Genomic DNA, 19267 nt, shown 5'->3' on the forward strand with positions numbered 1-19267 from the left:
ATTCCACACACACACACACACACACACACACACACACATATATATAGAATAAAGAATGTTTCTTTGAATTGCAGATGATTAATCCAAATTTTATCACCAGTAAGAATCATTGCATCAAACATAAGAAAGTGATCCTGAAGGATTAAAATTGGTCGTCTTGTAATTGTTATATTTCAAGCAGTCAATTTTCAGGTCCCACCTCGCCCTCGTTGCTCTCTTGTGTACCGTAGGTGGTCTTGTTGGCAGAGATATTTAGTTCTCGTGGATTTTCCTGGCTTTGCGCCATTATTCTCGTTCTCATTCGCTTCCGTGGAACTCTGATATGGATGTCACAGAGGAATTACTGGGAGTCTGCTTTTTGTTACTCAATAATACAATACCGTGAAAGAATTCTAGTTGCACCTCAGCTTCCGCTAGAGCTTGATGTGTCTTACGGTGAAATAGGCCGCAGTATTGGACTCCTGTTCTGTCCACATGTACCGTATCGCAACAATACAGAGGAAAAAATAGTATTTGTGTTCTAAAATGTCCTGAAGTATAGCTGTGACTTTCTAAGACCCTCTATTTTGTTCTTTGGTAGTGAACTTAATAAAATTGTCTATTGGTATCTACAGCTAAAAATTACAAATTTAATATAAAAAAAAATGTAAATTACAAACCCTGCACTGGGAAGCCACCTTGTATGTATGATACGTCCCGTTCCCATGGATGACTTCCACCTGTTTTTTTGAAGCTGGTTCTGGCAGCTTTTGTAGGAATGGGGTATGAAGACCACCAATTCTTGATTGAACCATAAAATAGCAACTATTCATAATAAATTGATGTAGGAATTTAAAAACCCTCCCCTCGAAACTTCACAGAACGTGTGTATATGGGGTATCGGGGCAAAATTATATATGAATAACAAAACCGTTCTGTCCATTTAGAAATTCTTCTGCTTGGTCCCCGTTCTATTTAAATGACGCATGAACTTTAATGCTTCACTTTATTATTATTATTATTATTATTAATTAATTAGAATATAAAGATAAAGGTTCTCTTCATATAGATTTAACTTTACAAATACGGCCCAAATTCGCTGGCTGACTCCTGGAAACCTGTGTTTTTATTGAAAATGCACTTTGCTGTAGTGGACACGCTTATTTTAATTGTTTTTAGTCTTAATTAAGGAAAGTGATTACCATGTGAAGCTGGGTGCTCTTGTTCCATTTTGACCTTTTTATGGTGATCAGAGTATAGCGGCGGATCGTAAAACTAGAAGCCAGATTATTGCTTAGAGGACCTGAATATTTACTAGGATTACCCCTGGTCTCCTTGGCATGGGCTCCGGTGCGAACACAAAATACAGCAAATCTTCTAAGTGTGACCAACAAAAACCAAATATGTCGGCATTTTGTGCATTTGTCTATATTATAACGGGTCTGACCATTCTGTAAATATCAAAATGTTCCACAGTCATCATCTTCACCCCACTATCCTGATCATAGGTTGTACTGTTTATCTTTGAGGCAGGGCCATTGTTTTAATACTTCTTCTGCTCTCGTCTTCTTCCTTTATCATTCCCCGTTTTAAAGGGGATTACCTTCCACCGAAGGAGAGGAGCATCTTCATCAGTGACATCGAAATACTCCTTCCTGCTTCTATATGGCATACTCAGAAGCACGGTGAAACCCTTCTCATTGCCCACCCCGGACCCTTAGTGCGGGAGGGGGTCGCAGTTATAATCCTATACCCAGCGTGGGTGAATATGTGCTCCTGCGCGCCACAAAGTGAAAGGGACCAGTGGCACAAAACTCAAGTGGCTTCACCAGTCAGACCCAATTCCATTGAGTTTTCTCCTGCGCAGATAAGTGAAGCTTATTGAATAAATGTGTCCAAGTGTGCTTAGGAGGGAATAGAGAAAGTCATTACGTCCCATTACTTGGATTACTATTTAAATAGGGAAAACATGGCAGAATAAGTAGCGTCTGCCCGTAGAAACTACGCTGTTCAAAACAACCAGACGTGCATAAAAATATCTCCTCTGACCTACTGCCTGCTTTACCCTTAACCCAGATAGCGGGTTACACTGCCGACGTCGGCTCCTGGGTCTTGCCGTGTTGATTATGTTTAAACTAGGGCTGCAACTAACGATTATTTTAATAATCGATTAGTTGGCCGATTATTTTGTCGATTAATCGATTAATCGGATAAAAAAATACATTATTTTAAATTGAAGAAAAATTGCAATAAAAAACGTACAATTTACACTTTCATCTCTTTATTGCAATGGCCTCTCTCTCTCTATTCACCTTCTTATTTTACTGACATAATAATAAAAGCTACAAGAACCCAAACACAGTGCTTCTCAAACTAGGTTTTAATACAAAGTTATTAGTAAATATTAATTCATATGTTAACTATTTTTCATATTTAGTAAAAACTGAGAAAAAAGCCTTGTTTAAATTTTTTTATTTACCAAACTGCCCCCAGTTATGCACATCTGACCCCCAGCTTGCCACTCTGCCCCCATATATGCCTTATACCTCTTATATGCCAGATTCCACTGTGCCCCCTGATATGCCACTGTGCCCCTGATATGCCTTATACTCCTTATATGCCAGTGATATGCAACTGAGCCCCCGATATACCTTTTAGCCCCAGATTTGTTTTATGCCCCCCTGATACCCCCTATATGCCACTGAGCCCCCTGATATACCTTTTACCCCCAGATATGTTTATGCCCCCCTGATATGCCTAATATCCATATGCCTTATACCCCCTATATGCCCTAAAAATTCATAATACCCCCCATACACCACTATAACTCACCCATACACCACTCTGGCTCCTCCCCCTCCCATACACCACTCTGGTTCCTCCCCTCCCATACACCACTCTGGCTCCTCCCCCTCCCATACACCACTCTGGCTCCTCCCCCCTCTCATACTCCACTCTGCCTCCTCCCCCCTCCCATACACCACTCTGCCTCCTCCCCCGCCCATACATCACTTTGGCTCCTCCCCTCCCATACATCACTTTGCCTCCTCCCCCTCCCATATACCACTCTGCCTCCTCCCCTCCCATACATCACTTTGGCTCCTCCCCCTCCCATACTCCACTCTGCCTCCTCCCATACACCACTCTGGCTCCTCCCCTCCCATACATCACGTTGGCTCCTCCCCCTCCCATACATCACTTTGCCTCCTCCCCCCTCCCATACTTCACTCTGCCTCCTGTGAACCTCCGTTTCTGACAAGACACCAGGGAGCCGGGTAGAGAGGCAGAGTGGCGTATGAGAGGGGGAGGAGCCCGAGTGGTGTATTGGAGGGTGGCTCTCATACACCCCTCTGACTCCTCCCCCCTCCCATACACCGCTCTGCCTCTCTACCCGGCTCCGTTACTGAAGGCACTTTCATTGCAGCTTCATAGAAGCCACAGTGTAAGTGAAGGGCAGTAACGGAGTCTGTCTGTGCGATGCAGACCCTCACCGGCTATCAGAGAGGATGATTCTCTGTCAGCCGGTGGGGGTCTGCATCGCACAGACAGACTCCGTTACTGCCCTTCACTTACACTGTGGCTTCTATGAAGCAGCAGGGAAAGTGCATGTCAGTAACGGTGCCGGGTAGAGAGGCAGAGTGATGTATGGGAGGGGGGAGGAGGCAGATGGGAGGGGGAGAGAGACGGAAGTGAGAGACCGGCCGACAGTGAGAGGAATCCAGGTCCCCTGCAGCGTAGCGGGGGATCTGGATTCCGGTGTTATAATCCGATCTCTGTTTGAGATCGGATTATATAAGGAGAGGAGTTTTTCAGAGCATTTGCTCTGAAAAAACCTCTTTTTATAATCAATAAAAATCGATCCGATTAATCGATGATGAAATTCGTTGACAACGATTTTCATTATCGATTATTATCGATTTTATCGATTAGTTGTTTCAGCCCTAGTTTAAACCACCGTGTGAATTCTGGGGTGAGAGGGACACCTCTGGACGATTTGATTTCATTTAGTAAAGTTATTAGTGGTAAGTGAAATAAAAACATTGGGTAAAAACGTTGGGTAGACTAGAATAGTTTTTCTTCCGTAAAATAATAGATGGACTGGCAACTTTTCTCCCAGTTACTGTATCTTCTAGATCAGGGGTTCTCAAACTGCGGCCCTCCAGCTGCTGCAGGACTACATCTCCCATACTCCTCAGCCAGCCCATTAGCTGAAGGAGCATTATGGGAGATGTAGTCCTGCAGCAGCTGGAGGGCCGCAGTTTGAGAACCCCTGTTCTAGATGATAAAAACCCTCTGAGATATTTTGCCTAAGTCGGCTAAACAGGAGCTGGACTAGATGCCACGGCCTCGGCTAAACCCAACCACGCGGGAGGAAAGCCGTGGCAGACGTCGCGTTGTGCCGGGAAAGCAATAAGCAGCGTTTCTTACCAAAATTTTACTAATTTCGGTGGAACAGTTACTTTAGCTGACTGGTCTGTTTAATAGCGAGGCGCATTTGGAAAAACCTTGTTGTCAATTTGCAGGCCTATAAATATATTCCCTATTACTCGAAAGTACAGAAATGTGTGCCCTGTACTCTGGAATCACAAAGACTAGCAGATGCAAATAAAGGATGGTTTCCGGCCTGTAGTGTAATGGGTTTAGATTTTTGGGGGGGTCCAGCAACGTGGAGGGAGAGTTTCTATGTAATTTGTCGGCGTTATAGGCGTTGCATGCGTTGCTTTGCAGTGAGTGGGGTCGCTGGTTTGCAAAGCACGAGGATGCTCCGGGCAGGAATCTTTCTCATCTCTCTCTTTCTATGCTGGGTTTGGTGCCAAGAGATGGAGAGATTTGGGAAGGGGGTGGATCGGGGCAGAGATTTCTGCAGCGTGCGGTGGAATTTGCTTGGATTTTACACGGTAGTAGTTGATGCGGTGTCTGTGTGCCTCCAGACTTTTGGATGAGCTCCAAGTATTGCTGCGCGTCGCCATTTCCAAAAGACTCGCAGACCCAGACGTGCCTTTTCCTTGGAGCTGCGAACAATGGAGACGGGATCTTCGTATCCCCAGACTCGACAAGAGGAGGGAGAGTTTGCTCTAAAAAACATTCACGTGAACTGATTGAACTAAGGCTCGCGTTTTAGAGCGTCGGTTATAATGTACAGGGATATCTGTGGCTGTCCAACTTAAGGTAATCCTGGAGAAGTGAAACGCCTAAAATAAAGAGCCAATATTTATTACTTATAATAACACTGAAATAACTTGGCATTTAGCACAATATTTCAACCTCTCTCTGAAAGAGCTGCTACCTGCATAACACATAAACTGAGTAGCATGAGAAAGGAAGAGTATTGTCTGTTTTTGGGCCTGAATGTTCCCTTTTTAAGTATTGAAGCAAAACTCACCTCTGTGATCTGGGAGCCTAAGGTGCTGGTGGCAGACAGGTGACGTTTCAATAAAGATCACAGCTGCTGAAGTAAAATGCATTGAGGAGAGGGTGGTAGATAACCGGAACAGCTTTCCATCATAAGTGGTAGAGTGGTAGAGGTAAAGCAGGGGCGTCCAACCTGCGGCCCTCCAGCTACTGCAGGACTACATCTCCCATCGTCCTCACCCAGCCCCTTAGCTGAAAGAGCATTATGGGAGATGTAGTCCTGTAGCAGCTGGAGGGCCACAGGTTGGACGCCCCTGATCTAAAGCAATCCTGAACATAAGAGGAGACTCGGGACTGATTACTGTCTGAGTCTTGACACCAGCAGAAATGGGCAGACTAGATGGCCGAATGGTTCTTATCTGCCGTTGGACACCCATCCTCAATAGCCGTGAATGCGCAGAAGACCTGGTGGTGCTCCCTGCCGGAAGAGAAGCAGCAGCTACTGGCAAAGTAAACAGGCGTTTAGTTAGTTTTACTGAAAGCAGAGCATCTGCTAACCCTGTTAACATATTTACAAGCATAGACAAACTTTGGATTTTTAAAAATTTCTTATGGCGGGCCGCCTATTCTAGGACGCAAGAAGCGTTAAATCCAAAGTGATCGGTGCGAGAAAGCGGCTAAATAGGAAGAAACGTATCTTGCGCTTCGAGCTCCGGAAAGTTCTCCTTATAGGCCGCTATTGGTTTTCGATGATCCATTGGGAGAAGCGTAATGTTTGTGTCTAGTGAAGGATAGCACCTTGTGTACGCAGATGCTTTGGCGTTTTAGCCATATTTGGTGCTGGTTTGTCTGTATTCCCGGGATTGTGGCTTCTGTCTCCCAGGAATTAAATTGTTCATGCGGTTCTTTCGGAAAACCTATTCTCTATGGCGTGGTTAAGTAAAGCTTTAGAAATATCTCGCTAATTAGAGTATTAAGACTGAAAGGTAATTCCTGATGGGTCGAAGGGCTGCTTACCAGAATCTATCGTGTCCTCCGTAGAACCCACAAGAAAAGTGAAGTAAAAGCAGTGTTAAATATTAGTGTTACTGAGCTAACATTAAAGAAACAGTCTAGTCCCCAATATTGTATTTTTAATGCACGTGGGAGTCCATTCTTTAGTTATTGGAGCGAGAAGATTAGACTTCTGTCTAATTAAAGCCCTTCTTGGCTGTCTCTACGAAAAGCAGGAAACATCAGTATGTAATCTTCTTGCACATGATCAGTAACCTTGACGGCTGCTTCTCTCGATGGAAGTATCGTTGACTGGGAGCTCTGCGGAGCAGTGAGCATACTGAGGTATGCCCCATGCTTTCCGTAGAGGCAGCTTGGGGAGGACTTACGTTTGACCCACGAACACAATAATTAGAGAATGTACATATCGGAGTACAATAAAATGCCGATTATAAAACTGTGGTTGGCAAGACCGGTAAGCGTTACAAGAAAGAGAGCTGAAATACTGACACTGGGAGAATATTAGTCCATTTGCCGTCTTTAGCTTGAGGTCCTATTACTGTTAATTGGATGAGGCATATAAATGTTGCCCCCTTTCTTATCACAGAAAACCCCCAAAAACCTTACATCCCATTGCCTCTACATGTAAAAAGTATAAACCCCCGCCCCATTCACTACCCCCAAACCCATTAAGCCATAACTATTAAAATTACTACCGTATAAAGGTACCACGTAAGGGATGAATGTGGCCCTCAAGAACAGCTCCCTTGTGAAATCTTATGACCCCTGAGGAGGCCTACAGGTTAAGAACCCCATGCTGTGGAAAATAAATATGTATGTGGGGTATGTCGGGGGTTAGAATTGGTCATTGCTCAACAGTTACATCTAAAGTGTAGAAGAACTAAGGAAGTTGCAAAAAACTTTTTATTTATTTATTTTTTACATACTAGCAATCACAATTATTGATTTTTGTTTTGCAACAGAAAATAAACAACAACAAAAAATCCCAACCCGCGTTTCGCAGATATTTAAACCAACGGCTCCTCCCTGTTTAAGATGCGGAGGGGGGGTGTCTTTTACTGACCAATCCCTCCTAAATTGCTTGTGATGCGATTGGAGGCTTGACCATGACGACGCTTGTTGCTATGGACGCTTGTTTCCTGGTTGTCTTAGCGAATCTATATTCTCCGTCGTTACGGGAACTCCAGGAGCATAGACGACGTTTGACTCCCAACTCATCAGACCAGTATATAGGGTGATCAGTGATCATGCCTGATCGAGTGGAGGCCCTGTACGTTCTGATAGAAAAGATGGCTAGTTTGTGTGGGTACATCCAACACGGAAAAGAGTAGTCCTTATGAAACCCACATATGGTAAAAATGGCAAAAAAAGCTCTAGGGCTTAAGGTACCAAAAGCCACTGGGACTGATGGGGTTAAGGCAAAAACAGTGTATGTTTTATAACATGGCGGACGTATCACTGGGTTTAATCCTTGTGAAATTCATTTTCTCAGTTGCTCACCTGTCAGGGGGTTTGTTGAAGACGTGGCCTGCTTTCCTCTGGCACACAGCGAAGTCTGCTGATGAAAGCCTTCTGCTCGTGTCTGGCCCAGAACGGTGACAAAGCGCATGCTAGAAAAGCACAGTGTCTGGGAAGCCACCTCTATGCAAGCCAAGGTTTTTCCAAATACACTTACAGGGTAAAATATTTGCTGTGTACCCAAGGCGATCAATTCACCCTTTTGTAGGGTAGGAACAAGTGAGGTCATTCTTGATAGCCTTGGGTATTTTATGCTGCTATGGCAACAAACAACATCTTCTCTTGGTGACACATGACCACACCTTGTGTTCTGGGGATCACAGCTGATTAGCAGTCCTCCCAGACAGCCTTTGACCTCTGAGAGGGGGATCAGTGATTGGCTCTGCCCACTCCCTGTTCCCTTTCCTTATATTTGGACCCTTGTGCCCCCAACTGTACCCTGCTCCCTCCCGCCTTCCACGAGGAGCAGGACTGAAGAGCTCTAACACGTTAACATAATGAGGACGGTATTTTAGTGCTACAAGTTATTAAATTATTTGGTTCAGCAGCCTAGGAAGGCACATATGTTTACTTCGCATGTATGGTGACTAGTTAGGGCCTCTGGTATTGAGGCAGGTTTCCTAACATTTCAACCTATCGGGACCTATTGATTATTATCTAATCAACCAAGTAAGGCTTTTAGACTAAGAACAATGTACTTACTTATACTGTTTAACATACAAACACTCATGTGTTACATTCATATCCAGCAAACAAGAAAAGAGGGAAGCAAATGGGGGTCCTATGGAGCAAAAATGGACAGGATTATCTGTTACAAACATTCTTCCAGTAATTTTAACTCCAAATGATTTAACGGTCACTTCTAGATTTGCAGGAGGTTTAGTCACTATTAGCTCAGCGTGCGTCACCACCTAATTATGCTGTATACGTCATCTCAGTATTGGATATTATTGATCGGCGGCTCCTATTTAACTTCCACGGATTGCTAAATGTTTAAATTCAATTATTGAAATAATTAAATGTCTCAATCGATGACTTCATCAACAAATTTTAGTTTTAGCTAGAAGAGTAGGAGGCCAAAATCCTCGGATGTTTGGGTCAACCTGAACACATTTATGTTTTGCAGCAACGTACAACATAGTAGGATAAAGAGTAGATGCCAACGAGCCAGGAGGTCAGATAAACCCTCGCGCTCTCTTTATAGATTTAGCATTGAGCCTGGTTGTGTGTTGGATGCCTGGTTGTGTGTGGTTGTGTGTTGGATGCCTGGTTGTGTGTTGGATGCCTGGTTGTGTGTTAGATGTTTTGACATTTTTGTAACAAGAACAACGTTCTCCATCGTTGAGTTGAATGAGGAGATGTTTGGTGTGGTTACTGAATGCCTGAAGGAAGGTTTTCTTGTCTCTTTACCATGTGATCTTATGTTTTTGTGTTCATACTGGTACATTTTAAACAGAGTTTGTTGCTGGGAATGGCATCATTAACCATTTCCCGTACAGGCAAACCCGACTTCACATTTGCGTAGGCGTGAAAAATGAGCGGCCTGGCATACGGATTTTTGGCCTTGAAGCAGGAAGCAGGTGTACGCAGCCGAATGATTCATTGCGTATGGATTCTAGCCGGCCCCTCTAGCCCCCGCCGCTGTGTCTCACAGGGATAGGTAATGCCGCCTTGCCAAAAAATCCGGCTTCTGTGTTTTCGCGAGGTCCCACGAGAGTCGCCTTCTTAGCGTGGAAGGAGTCGGCACAGACGCTCTGGCTCCATAGGATATTGCAGTAGAAAGCAGAGCCTTGTCGGATGGCCTGTCCTCGCCAGGAGGAGATTAATTCAGACCTGCGAGCAGGGGATGTGGTGTTTGAAGGACAGAGATGCCCCTCTTCACACCATTTCACCATCTCTTCTCCCCTCTTGACATCCAGAACCACACTTAGATATGTTTAATATTAGATTGGGGGCTCATAATTGAAACCCTATAGGGCACAAGGCTCCGCTACCGTCTGGAAGCTAGGTTACCTGGGATGTGAATTTTGTTCGTTTGAGTAGATTTAGTTGTCCTTGAAGTTTGGTGGATTTCCATTAAATGTTATTCTTCTCCCGTGTGCCTAACAATGGAAATTAGATTATAAGCTCATGAGCACAGTGGCACCATATTCTGCAAATTTGCTTAGTTTCAGGTCCGTAACAGAACAGGATTACTGGTTTTAATTTTTTTCTGGGGATTCACGTTATGAAGCCCGTCCCGTAACTCTTTCTCGTGCGAGTGGTTCGTGACGTGGGACCATGCGGCAGTATTCTGCGTAGCGACTGTGCCAACAGCGATTCCTAGAATGTGCAGCCAGCGTACGAGTTAAATGGCAGCTTGGCATTTGCAGGGTAATTAGGAGCTGCTTAGTTCATTAATATTTTCAGGCCTATCTATGCGTTTCTTTTTCCCCTCCGCAACACTCAACAGTAGATGCCCAGAACTGAGCCCACAAAAGCACCGTGAGGAACATCTAACCACCATTAACTTTCTCTAAACACAGCCTGGGTACTAAACATGACAACTTGTTTCCCGGGCTGAACTTTTGTTGATGACTTTACTACAGGTGTTTCAAATACCTCCATAGCAAAGGTGAGCTTGTAATAAGCTCTCTGAGAACATTGTGCTCGGGTTTAAGACGTCACCAGGGGTCTCTTCATACAATAGTGAAAGACCATGTAGAGACCCCGTGCTGATTAAGACATCGTGGTGTGTGTGTGAGTGTGTGCGAGCGTGTGAGTGTGTGCGAGCGTGCTGTGACTGTGCAAGTCTACTTGCCGTTTCTTGCGCACATTTTTGTGTTTTTATTCCTAGCTTCTATGGGAGAAATTAAGTTTATTCGTTTATGCAGAAGTCTGATGGAACTTTTGACTGAGATTTGCAGTTTCGATTAATTGAATTTCCCCCTCGTTATAACGGGCCGTCCTGATGAGCCCTTCCCGCCAAAAGGGCTGAATTGGCCCTGCATAGTGTATAGTTAAATTAGCAAGAGTTCTTGAATTAAACTGCATTGTGGAGGGCCATCTCAGGACCGCTCCCTACATACTCTCTCACTTCAATAAACATGTCTTTTGTTCATCTCTTGCATGAGATTGACTGGTGGTCTTCCTAGTACTTTAAGATTGTTTGATACCGTCGTGATCTGGAATGCTGGTTTCTCTTCTTTCAAAGCAGTAACCGATGCCCAAACTTTACAGAATAATACATGAGATTCTAAAAAAGGCTATATTTTATTATTAAACATCCAACATATGTTCTCCTGTGTGAAGATTCTATTAATTTCATCAATGGACCAGTTACCTGGTCATCAGATGGCTGCAACCTAATTGATGTATACTTTCTATCCTTTGTTTACTGGTAATAATGTTTCATCATGCAAGAAACGTGCCACTGATTGTTCTGATTCTACTGTCATTGTATTGTGGGTTAAAATCATTTTCCTTTTATGTTCTAGGTAAAAAAATAACTTGATAATGAAGATACAGAAACAAGAGCAACAGGTTAGTAATGAGTTATTTAATTAAATGTAGGTTAAATACATTCATAAAACAAATACTGCATCAACCTTTGTTTGGACGTCATTGGGTGTTACGGTGATAAGACTACTTTTGAAACTATGCCTCAGAATATTAAGTCTGCCCCAATTAAAATCTGTCCCGATTCCTTCAGTACCCAAAATCTACATAAAATCTACACGAGTGGATCCCGTGTGTCTTCATTCTGCTTTGGCAAATGGAGGGGGTTAGGATTGAGCATTTAGTTAGCCGTGTGTGTGTATATATATATATATATATATATATCTATATAATATATATTGTGTGTATATATGTATGTTCACTTTTCAATGCTAGTAGAGCGGACTGCGTAGCCCACATTTCAATGAACATCTGTGCAACCTTTCAGTCGGATGACTGTGCTGCCGAGACGCGGTGTGCATCTTAATTAGTGCAGAGGCAGAACTTCCCAGCGTGTAGCAGACGATCTCCTACCGCAAAGTACTCTGCTTATCAGCTGATGCAGACTTTGCCCTCAAAACAATCTCCGGGGAACACCGTTTGGAGCTGGAATGGTGTTTGTCCCTTTTTAGGCATAGTTTCAATGCCTTGATTGAAATTTGGAAGTACAAACCAAGTATCAATCACACGCATGCTTTAGCTTTTACATCTCCAAGCTTACAGACGATATATTTGCCCCATATAAACACATACCACTGGAGACCTGTCTGTGTGTCTGTCTGCATTAACTATCCTTCAACTCGGATGTCAAATTCTGTCCTTGGGAGACAGACTTCTGCCAGAAGATTTATGTAGCCGTTATGTAATATAAGCAGCAACACCTTCCCGTTCCATCCTAAGGATTATAAATCACGGCATTATTCAGAGGTTGAAGGCGATCGTGTGTAGACGCAAGAGCCGCTATTTTATCAGATTATTGCTAAATGGCAAAATACTCATGGCTTTACATATAGGAACCGCGGTGTTCTAAAAATACCTCCGAAACTTGCCCTTTCTTTTTTTGCTCTTCTGTGCAGTTAAACCGTAGACTTCCGTTTGGCCGCGCGGATCGCTGTGAAGTCGCCGGGTTTGGTAGGAAGTCCGAGCGCTCTGGCTGCACACGGGAAGAAGGAGCAGGAAGCAGACCTAGAGAGATCTAACAATGAAGGTCTCTGTTTATTGCAAACGCTCTTGCTACTTCTAGGAACAGTAGATATCTGGACATTTAAACGCCTTTTATTTTTATTTTTTTTTCTTCCCTTTGGGAAAGATGAAATTTGTGAATTATGAATTATTTTCCATAAAATTCTACATTCTAGTAGGCAAACCTAGTTTTAATCAAATGTTTTATTGGATCAAAACCAGGGATTATTTTAATAATTTGCGATAATTCAAAGTCCAAAATAGTCACTCAAAGAATCAAAAATCTAGTTAATTTTGACTTTTATCTTAACCAATTTAAAGGACCATAAGTTGTCTTAAAAACACGTTAACCTGCTCTGGATACCACTTATAAGTCACTAATGTCTAATTTACTTTTCTGTTAAATAAAGGGTGGCTTACCTCTCACGAAGCCAGTTTTTTGGAAACTTTAAAAGCCCGTTATTCAGTCTAGTAACATAGAGAGTAAGGGAAGTTTTAATCACCCAACTAATAAGATGATGAGTTGCTTTTCTGTGGCAGGAGATCCCTTAATTCCATTAACTAAAAACGTATCTATATCAGGGGCTATGCCTCCAGTTATGCAGAAAGATGCACTGTATGGTTATGGTAGCTCCAGTCTATCTAAATAATACGGTTGCAGTCTTGGTTTTCTACCTTGCATGTTAGTAATGGGATGGTGATGGCATGTCATGGAGTTGGCCAATACATACACACATTTTTTTTTGAGAATCTATATTGTGTGATGAATGCATATTATTCTCCCAGTAATACCCTGTCCCTAAATCGACCCCTTGATTTATTTAATGTTTTCATGCATATTTTTTCTTCCCAAATGTATAGGTCTTTATGCTTTACAATATGCCAGATCACAAGCATGCCAAAATGTGACTTATATACAGTATATTGTCCAGGCAATATTTCCAAATGAACTTGATTCTTTATTATCGAAGTTAACAAACTGAAATCTAGTTTGCTTCATACTAAATCGCATTATGCCTCATAATATGCAATATCACACGGCAAAGTGAGATGCCCTGTTGTGTAAAATGCCATTGAGTGCCATCAGATATAATGTATTGAAAGAATAAAAACCATACTTTGTCCCACTTCCTACATTTTGCATGCAAGATAAGATAAAATAACCCCAAGATGCAGGGATTGTGAATCCTAGAAATGTCCCTGCTGGCTCTGAAATCTTTTTCGAATGTTTTGATGGCCTAAGTGGCCTTTGCCCTGACCCCTAAAACATCAGGCCTGTGTGCCTGGAGCTGCTGGTTCCCTGGTCAGAGGACTCTTGCCATGCGTTTTTGGTTGTAGAACGCCTCTGTTGGTGGGTTAGCTGAATACGCTTATGGAGATTCCTTACTTGAAATGGCACAAATGATCTAAAGTTTCAGGCTGTCCAGCAGGGAGTATAGAGCCAAGCTGTTTAGCTTTGTTTTGTGCTCAGTTGTGATAGTTGCGCTTGGTTTTAAAATAACAAAAATGCTGCTTGATGATATTTTTTCTCCATTTTCTAATGTTAAAATGTTCTGTTGTTACTTGCAGCTTCCCAAACTGAAAGCACTTAGCTACTCACCAATGTCCAGTGCCTCTATATCTTGCGAACATGCTGTGCTGACTCCGTTTTCAGACTCCAGTCCCCGGGATTTCCACACAGTTACACTTCTAGACACCCCAACCCGCCTCTTGGCCGACAATGACTTATATACCGATGGTGGGCAAGAAACTTGTGATGGTGACTCTATGACCAATCTCAATGGTATGGAAGATAGTGGAGGGGGTGGGACCGGTGTCAAGAAAAAAAGGAAAAAAAAGGAGCATGGAACCGAGAAGGAGATCAAACCAAAGAAGAAGAAGGAACCCAAGAAAGTCAAAGAGCCTAAAAAAGTCAAGGAGCCTAAGGAACCCAAGGAACCTAAGCAGCCGAAGACCCCCAAGGAGCCTAAGAAGCCAAGGAAACCTCGGGAACCTAAGCCTCCCAAGGAGAAGAAAGTTAACTCAGAATCAGTTACCAAAACCAAACTCAAGAAAACAAGGTGAGATTATTATGATAGACAAAGACATCAAGCAATCGCTATAAATGTTTGGTTTTTGTCCTCTTTGGGTACTGTTATCTTCATGGCAAAAGAATACCTTCTACTTTGATCAAGGTGATTTATGGCGGATGCAGGTAGAGAAAGTACCCTTGGATATTGAGAAGGTGTTCAGGAAAGTTGGTCAACCAGAATAATATTATTGTCATACCCAGTCTACGCTCCTAGTACTTTTCTAGACCCTACAAAAGTATGGGGGCTCTTACATATATTTGTTTGTTCCCAAATTCCATAAAGTGTGATCAGTCCTTGGCTCCCAGTTGTTGCCATTGGGAAACTAATCTCACCTGGCTATCATCAGGTTTGTTTGGGTGAAAGAATAATTGGTAACCAATGTTGAGTTTAGCATGATTTGTTTTTAATTTACACAAGAGTATTTCCTTGAGGGATAACCTTCATATAGAAATATTCCACGGTATTAATTAAGAGAGGGAAATTATGACATTTTTGGTGCACGATCCTCTGTTGATATACATGGATATTGTTAAAGCCATTTAACATTTAACTGTGGCGGGGGTCCCGGCTAGCAGAAACCCGCGCCAATAATTATTTGTTGAAATAACCCAATACGTATTTACGCAGATGTTTTTTTCGATGATCGTTTTGTAGTAGCATGTGCAGTTTCTAGCATTCAATGTATATTAAAGCCAAGGGATTGCAGTAGGGCTGCAACTAACGATTATTTTAATAATCGATTAGTTGGCCGATTATTTTTTCGATTAATCGGATAAAAAAATGAATGTAAATTTTTCATTTATTTAAAATAATTTACTAAACAAATGATGTTAAATACAAACAGCAGAATAAAAAAAACTTTGATAATACATTTCTTGTCTTTATTTCCCAACCAGCCCCCCAATATATGCACATTTGAGCCCAGGCTTGCTACGCTGCCTCCCAGACATGCCATGCTGCCCCCCCACATATGCCACGCTGCCTACCACAGCACTCCACGCTGCCTCCCACATATACCACACCACGCTGCCTCCCACATCTGCCACTCCACGCTGCCTCCCACATATGCCACTCCACGCTGCCTCCCACATCTGCCACGCCACGCTGCCTCCCACATCTGCCACTCCACTCTACCCCCCACATGCCACTGTGCCTGATACGCCTTATACCCCCTGAAACACCACTCCATCCTCCCCAGACATGCCACCCTGCCCTCCCCACATATGCCACGCCATGCTGCCTCCCACATCTGCCACTCCACAATGCCTCCCACATATGCCACGCTGCCTCCCACATATGCCACTCCACGCTGCCTCCCACATATGCCACTCCACGCTGCCTCCCACATCTGCCACTGTGCCTGATACGCCTTATATCCCCTGATACCCCACTCATCCTCCCCAGACATGCCACCCTGCCTCCCAGACATGCCACTTCTCTACCCCCAGATATGCCTTATACACCCTGATACACCACTCCGTCCTCCCCAGACATGCCACACTGCCCTCCCCACATATGCCACTTCACTGCCCCCAGGATTTAGATTCCCCTAAATTAACCCTAAACTCCCCATTAACCATAACTGCCCCTAAATTAACCCTTAACACCCCCTTAACCACAGCATCCCCTAAATTAACCCTAAAGACCCCATCAACCACAGCATCCCCTAAATTAACCCTAAACACACCATTAACCACAACTGTCTCAAATTAACCCCAAACACCCCATTAACCACAGCTGCTCCTAAATTAACCCTAAACACCCTATTAACATAACTGCCCCTAAATTAACCCTAAACACCCAATTAACCATAACTGCCCCTAAATTAACCCTAAACACCCCACTAACCATAACTGGCCCTAAATTAACCCCCACCTCCCCTAACTTTCAGTAGCCCAAATATATATATATATATTACATACATATATATATATATATATATATATATATACACACACACACACACATAATATATATATATATATATATATATATATATATATACACATATACTTACAGTTAGATGAGTGTCACAGCCATGTGGTTCTGGCCTGGAGAAGGAAGGGGCGGGGCCAGTTGTCACAGTGATTACAGGGAGGGGGAGTAAGTAGGAGCTGCTGCTGTGAGACGGTGAGTCAGACTAAACGGATTATATAATGAGGGGGATTTTTCAGAGCGTTTGCTCTGAAAAAACCCTCATTTTATAATCGATAATAATCGATTCAACTAATCGATAATGAAATTCGTTGCCAACGAATTTCATTATCGATTATTATCGATTTTATCGATTAGTTGTTGCAGCCCTAGATTGCAGGAAAGTTAAACATTTCCACTCCGTTCGGTATGCAGTGAGAGAAGCCTGCAGGGCTCATTTCTTAACCCTGCCATTAGGGGAGACTGCATTGTGCATGCGCCGTACGTCTGGTCCTTCAGCTAGGAGAGAAAGCCTTCTACTAATAGAACCACTTTGTGTTCCGAAATATGCCTTGTCAAGAAAGATAAAATGTAAAACATGCCAGACTTTATGTATGCAACGCTGCTCAGTGATGCCATTATATAGCATTCACCTGTATAACGGGTGGGCACAGAGCTGCCAGGCACACTGAAGACTAAGTCCCCGCAAAAGGGGCAAGAGAAAAAGGGAGAACTTTGAGATCACAGCCCCTCCGTTGAAGAGACACCGTGTGCCTCCGCTCCGCATCCATTGCATCGACCCATTGTGTTGCCTCCTCGTCGCAGTGGGATAGGTTATGGATTTAAACGCCGTCTTATCCAACACGTCATCTGGAAGTGACTCGCTTTCTCTGTACATCGTCCACATTCCCCGATCCCTCGCCCGCCTCCTCCCGTTCTTTGCCGTATAGATTGAGCCGTTGCTTTTGTTGGCTTTGTCCAGAATACGTCGGTGACAAAGTGTACGTGATCTCTGCACACGAAACATTTTTCTTTTGTAAAATACGATTTATATTTACCTAAAAAAACAGGGATTGCATTTCGCTGGTCTTACAGTCGAGGTACTGATTCTAAGGAGAAAATACATTTCCTGTGTCAGCTTTCTTTGACCTAATGCAAATCACTATCATCCAGCGCCCGAGGCACAGGAATCGGATTTTACGGCCCTGGGACTCATGCATGTACTTTCAATGAGTGATCAGTAGCGTGTAAGAATACAAATCAGATTTTATGGTAAATTATTTGCAAAAAAAAGGCTTTATATGCTTGTTTTTTACATTTTACAAGCCATTACAATTTGTGTAAAAAATATATATATTAAATTGCCAGCCTCTGTGAACTTTTCCTGCAATAAGGGCTAAGCCTGCCCTGCATAATGCATAGTGATATTGGGGAGGGGGTTTCCGCATTGTCTATGCGTGACGCTCCTGCAGATTCCCTGAGTAACGGTTGTTTGGTAGGCGCCGTCGTCTACCTGGATAGATGAGTTACGGCAAATCAACACAACTTGGGAGTCGGGTTAAAGGAGTAACTTTGGGTTAAAGTCAAACTCGGCAAATTTCCAGACAACCCAGTCTAGTTGGCCTCGTGACCTTTGCTGCTGATCCTTATAATTCAATGGCTCTTATCCTCCATCGTGTTCTATGGAAGAAGGCCCTTCCTTGACTCATGAAACACAAATCCTAGATATGCCGCTTAGGACACGGGGCCATTACTTTACACATTTATGTATTCTGGCGAAGATTTTTGTTCTACTGACCTACAGCAATCTGCAATTGACAGTGTTACCCAACTGTCTTAAAGTGTCAGCCGTGTTTCACGTTGTCGGTTTTCTCCGCTTGTTAATACGGTTTATATCGATAATCCTTGCCTTCTAAAGAGCACTGTGGTGTTTTTTTTTGTACTCATGGTTATCAAAGTGTTTATTATATGTTGGCTCTTTGCATTTAACGTGTAATCTCTTTTACCGACAGTAAGGAGCAGGGACCAACTCCAGTAGAGAAAAAAAAGAAAGGCAAGAGGAAAGCCGATCCCTGCGAGGACAGCTTGGAGGGTGAGATGTCCATGCTGAACTCGGCTTCTCAGAGCAACGAGGAGTCCACCGAGTCTCTGGACAGCCAGGTACAGAACTGTGGTTTCACCTATAGGTCCAGTGTTGGGCCCCCATGCATGGAATGGTGGGAGAATGCTGATATTAAGCGCTGCGTAAATTGTTGGTGCTATGTAAATAAAAGATAAAAATAATATCCGACTCCTAAAGCTAAGCCACCCCATGATTACTCTCACACGTTGCCTCTTCTTGCCATTGTACAGAAACGCAGGTCTGGGAGGCAGGTGAAGAGGAGGAAATATAACGAAGATCTTGATTTTAAAGTGGTGGACGATGATGGAGAGACGATTGCCGTTCTGGGTGCCGGGAGAGCGTCTGCACTGTCTGCATCTACGCTTGCCTGGCAGGCTGAGGTACGGCTCCCGTAAACGATAAACTTTAGAGCTGTTTCTGAAATCGGGCAGAATTGTGCCACATATCAATCGCTAATCCACACAGATTACATTCTCCGTCAATGCATGCATTAATACAAAAGTGGCAAAAAGACACCTCCTGATTTAAATACTGAAAATGTGTACAGGACTTACCACCCACTGTTCACTGTCTTTCTCTACCCAAAATAGGCCTTGAAACAGTATTTTTGGCACGACGGCCTCTTTAAAAAAAAAAA

General features: G+C 43.3%; 1 protein-coding gene across 5 annotated transcripts in view; it reads left to right on the plus strand.

Annotated features, from left to right (window-relative positions):
- Positions 1-19267, plus strand: part of CHD6 (chromodomain helicase DNA binding protein 6) — a 57683-nt gene that overhangs the window by 10180 nt on the left and 28236 nt on the right. For 2 of the 5 annotated variants that reach the window (XM_053454159.1, XM_053454163.1), the window contains exons 3-6: positions 11340-11385; positions 14092-14582; positions 18521-18668; positions 18861-19010. In XM_053454159.1, coding sequence (XP_053310134.1) covers positions 11359-11385; positions 14092-14582; positions 18521-18668; positions 18861-19010 — 816 coding nt within the window. In that variant the 5' untranslated portion in view covers positions 11340-11358. Of the gene's footprint in view, positions 1-9348; positions 9524-11339; positions 11386-12416; positions 12548-14091; positions 14583-18520; positions 18669-18860; positions 19011-19267 lie in introns of those variants that run through there. The other 3 variants (XM_053454162.1, XM_053454161.1, XM_053454160.1) reach the window with 3 other exon arrangements.

This window comes from Spea bombifrons, chromosome 13 (genome assembly GCF_027358695.1).
Source record: "Spea bombifrons isolate aSpeBom1 chromosome 13, aSpeBom1.2.pri, whole genome shotgun sequence".
In the NCBI taxonomy this organism is placed as follows: Eukaryota; Metazoa; Chordata; class Amphibia; order Anura; family Pelobatidae; genus Spea; species Spea bombifrons.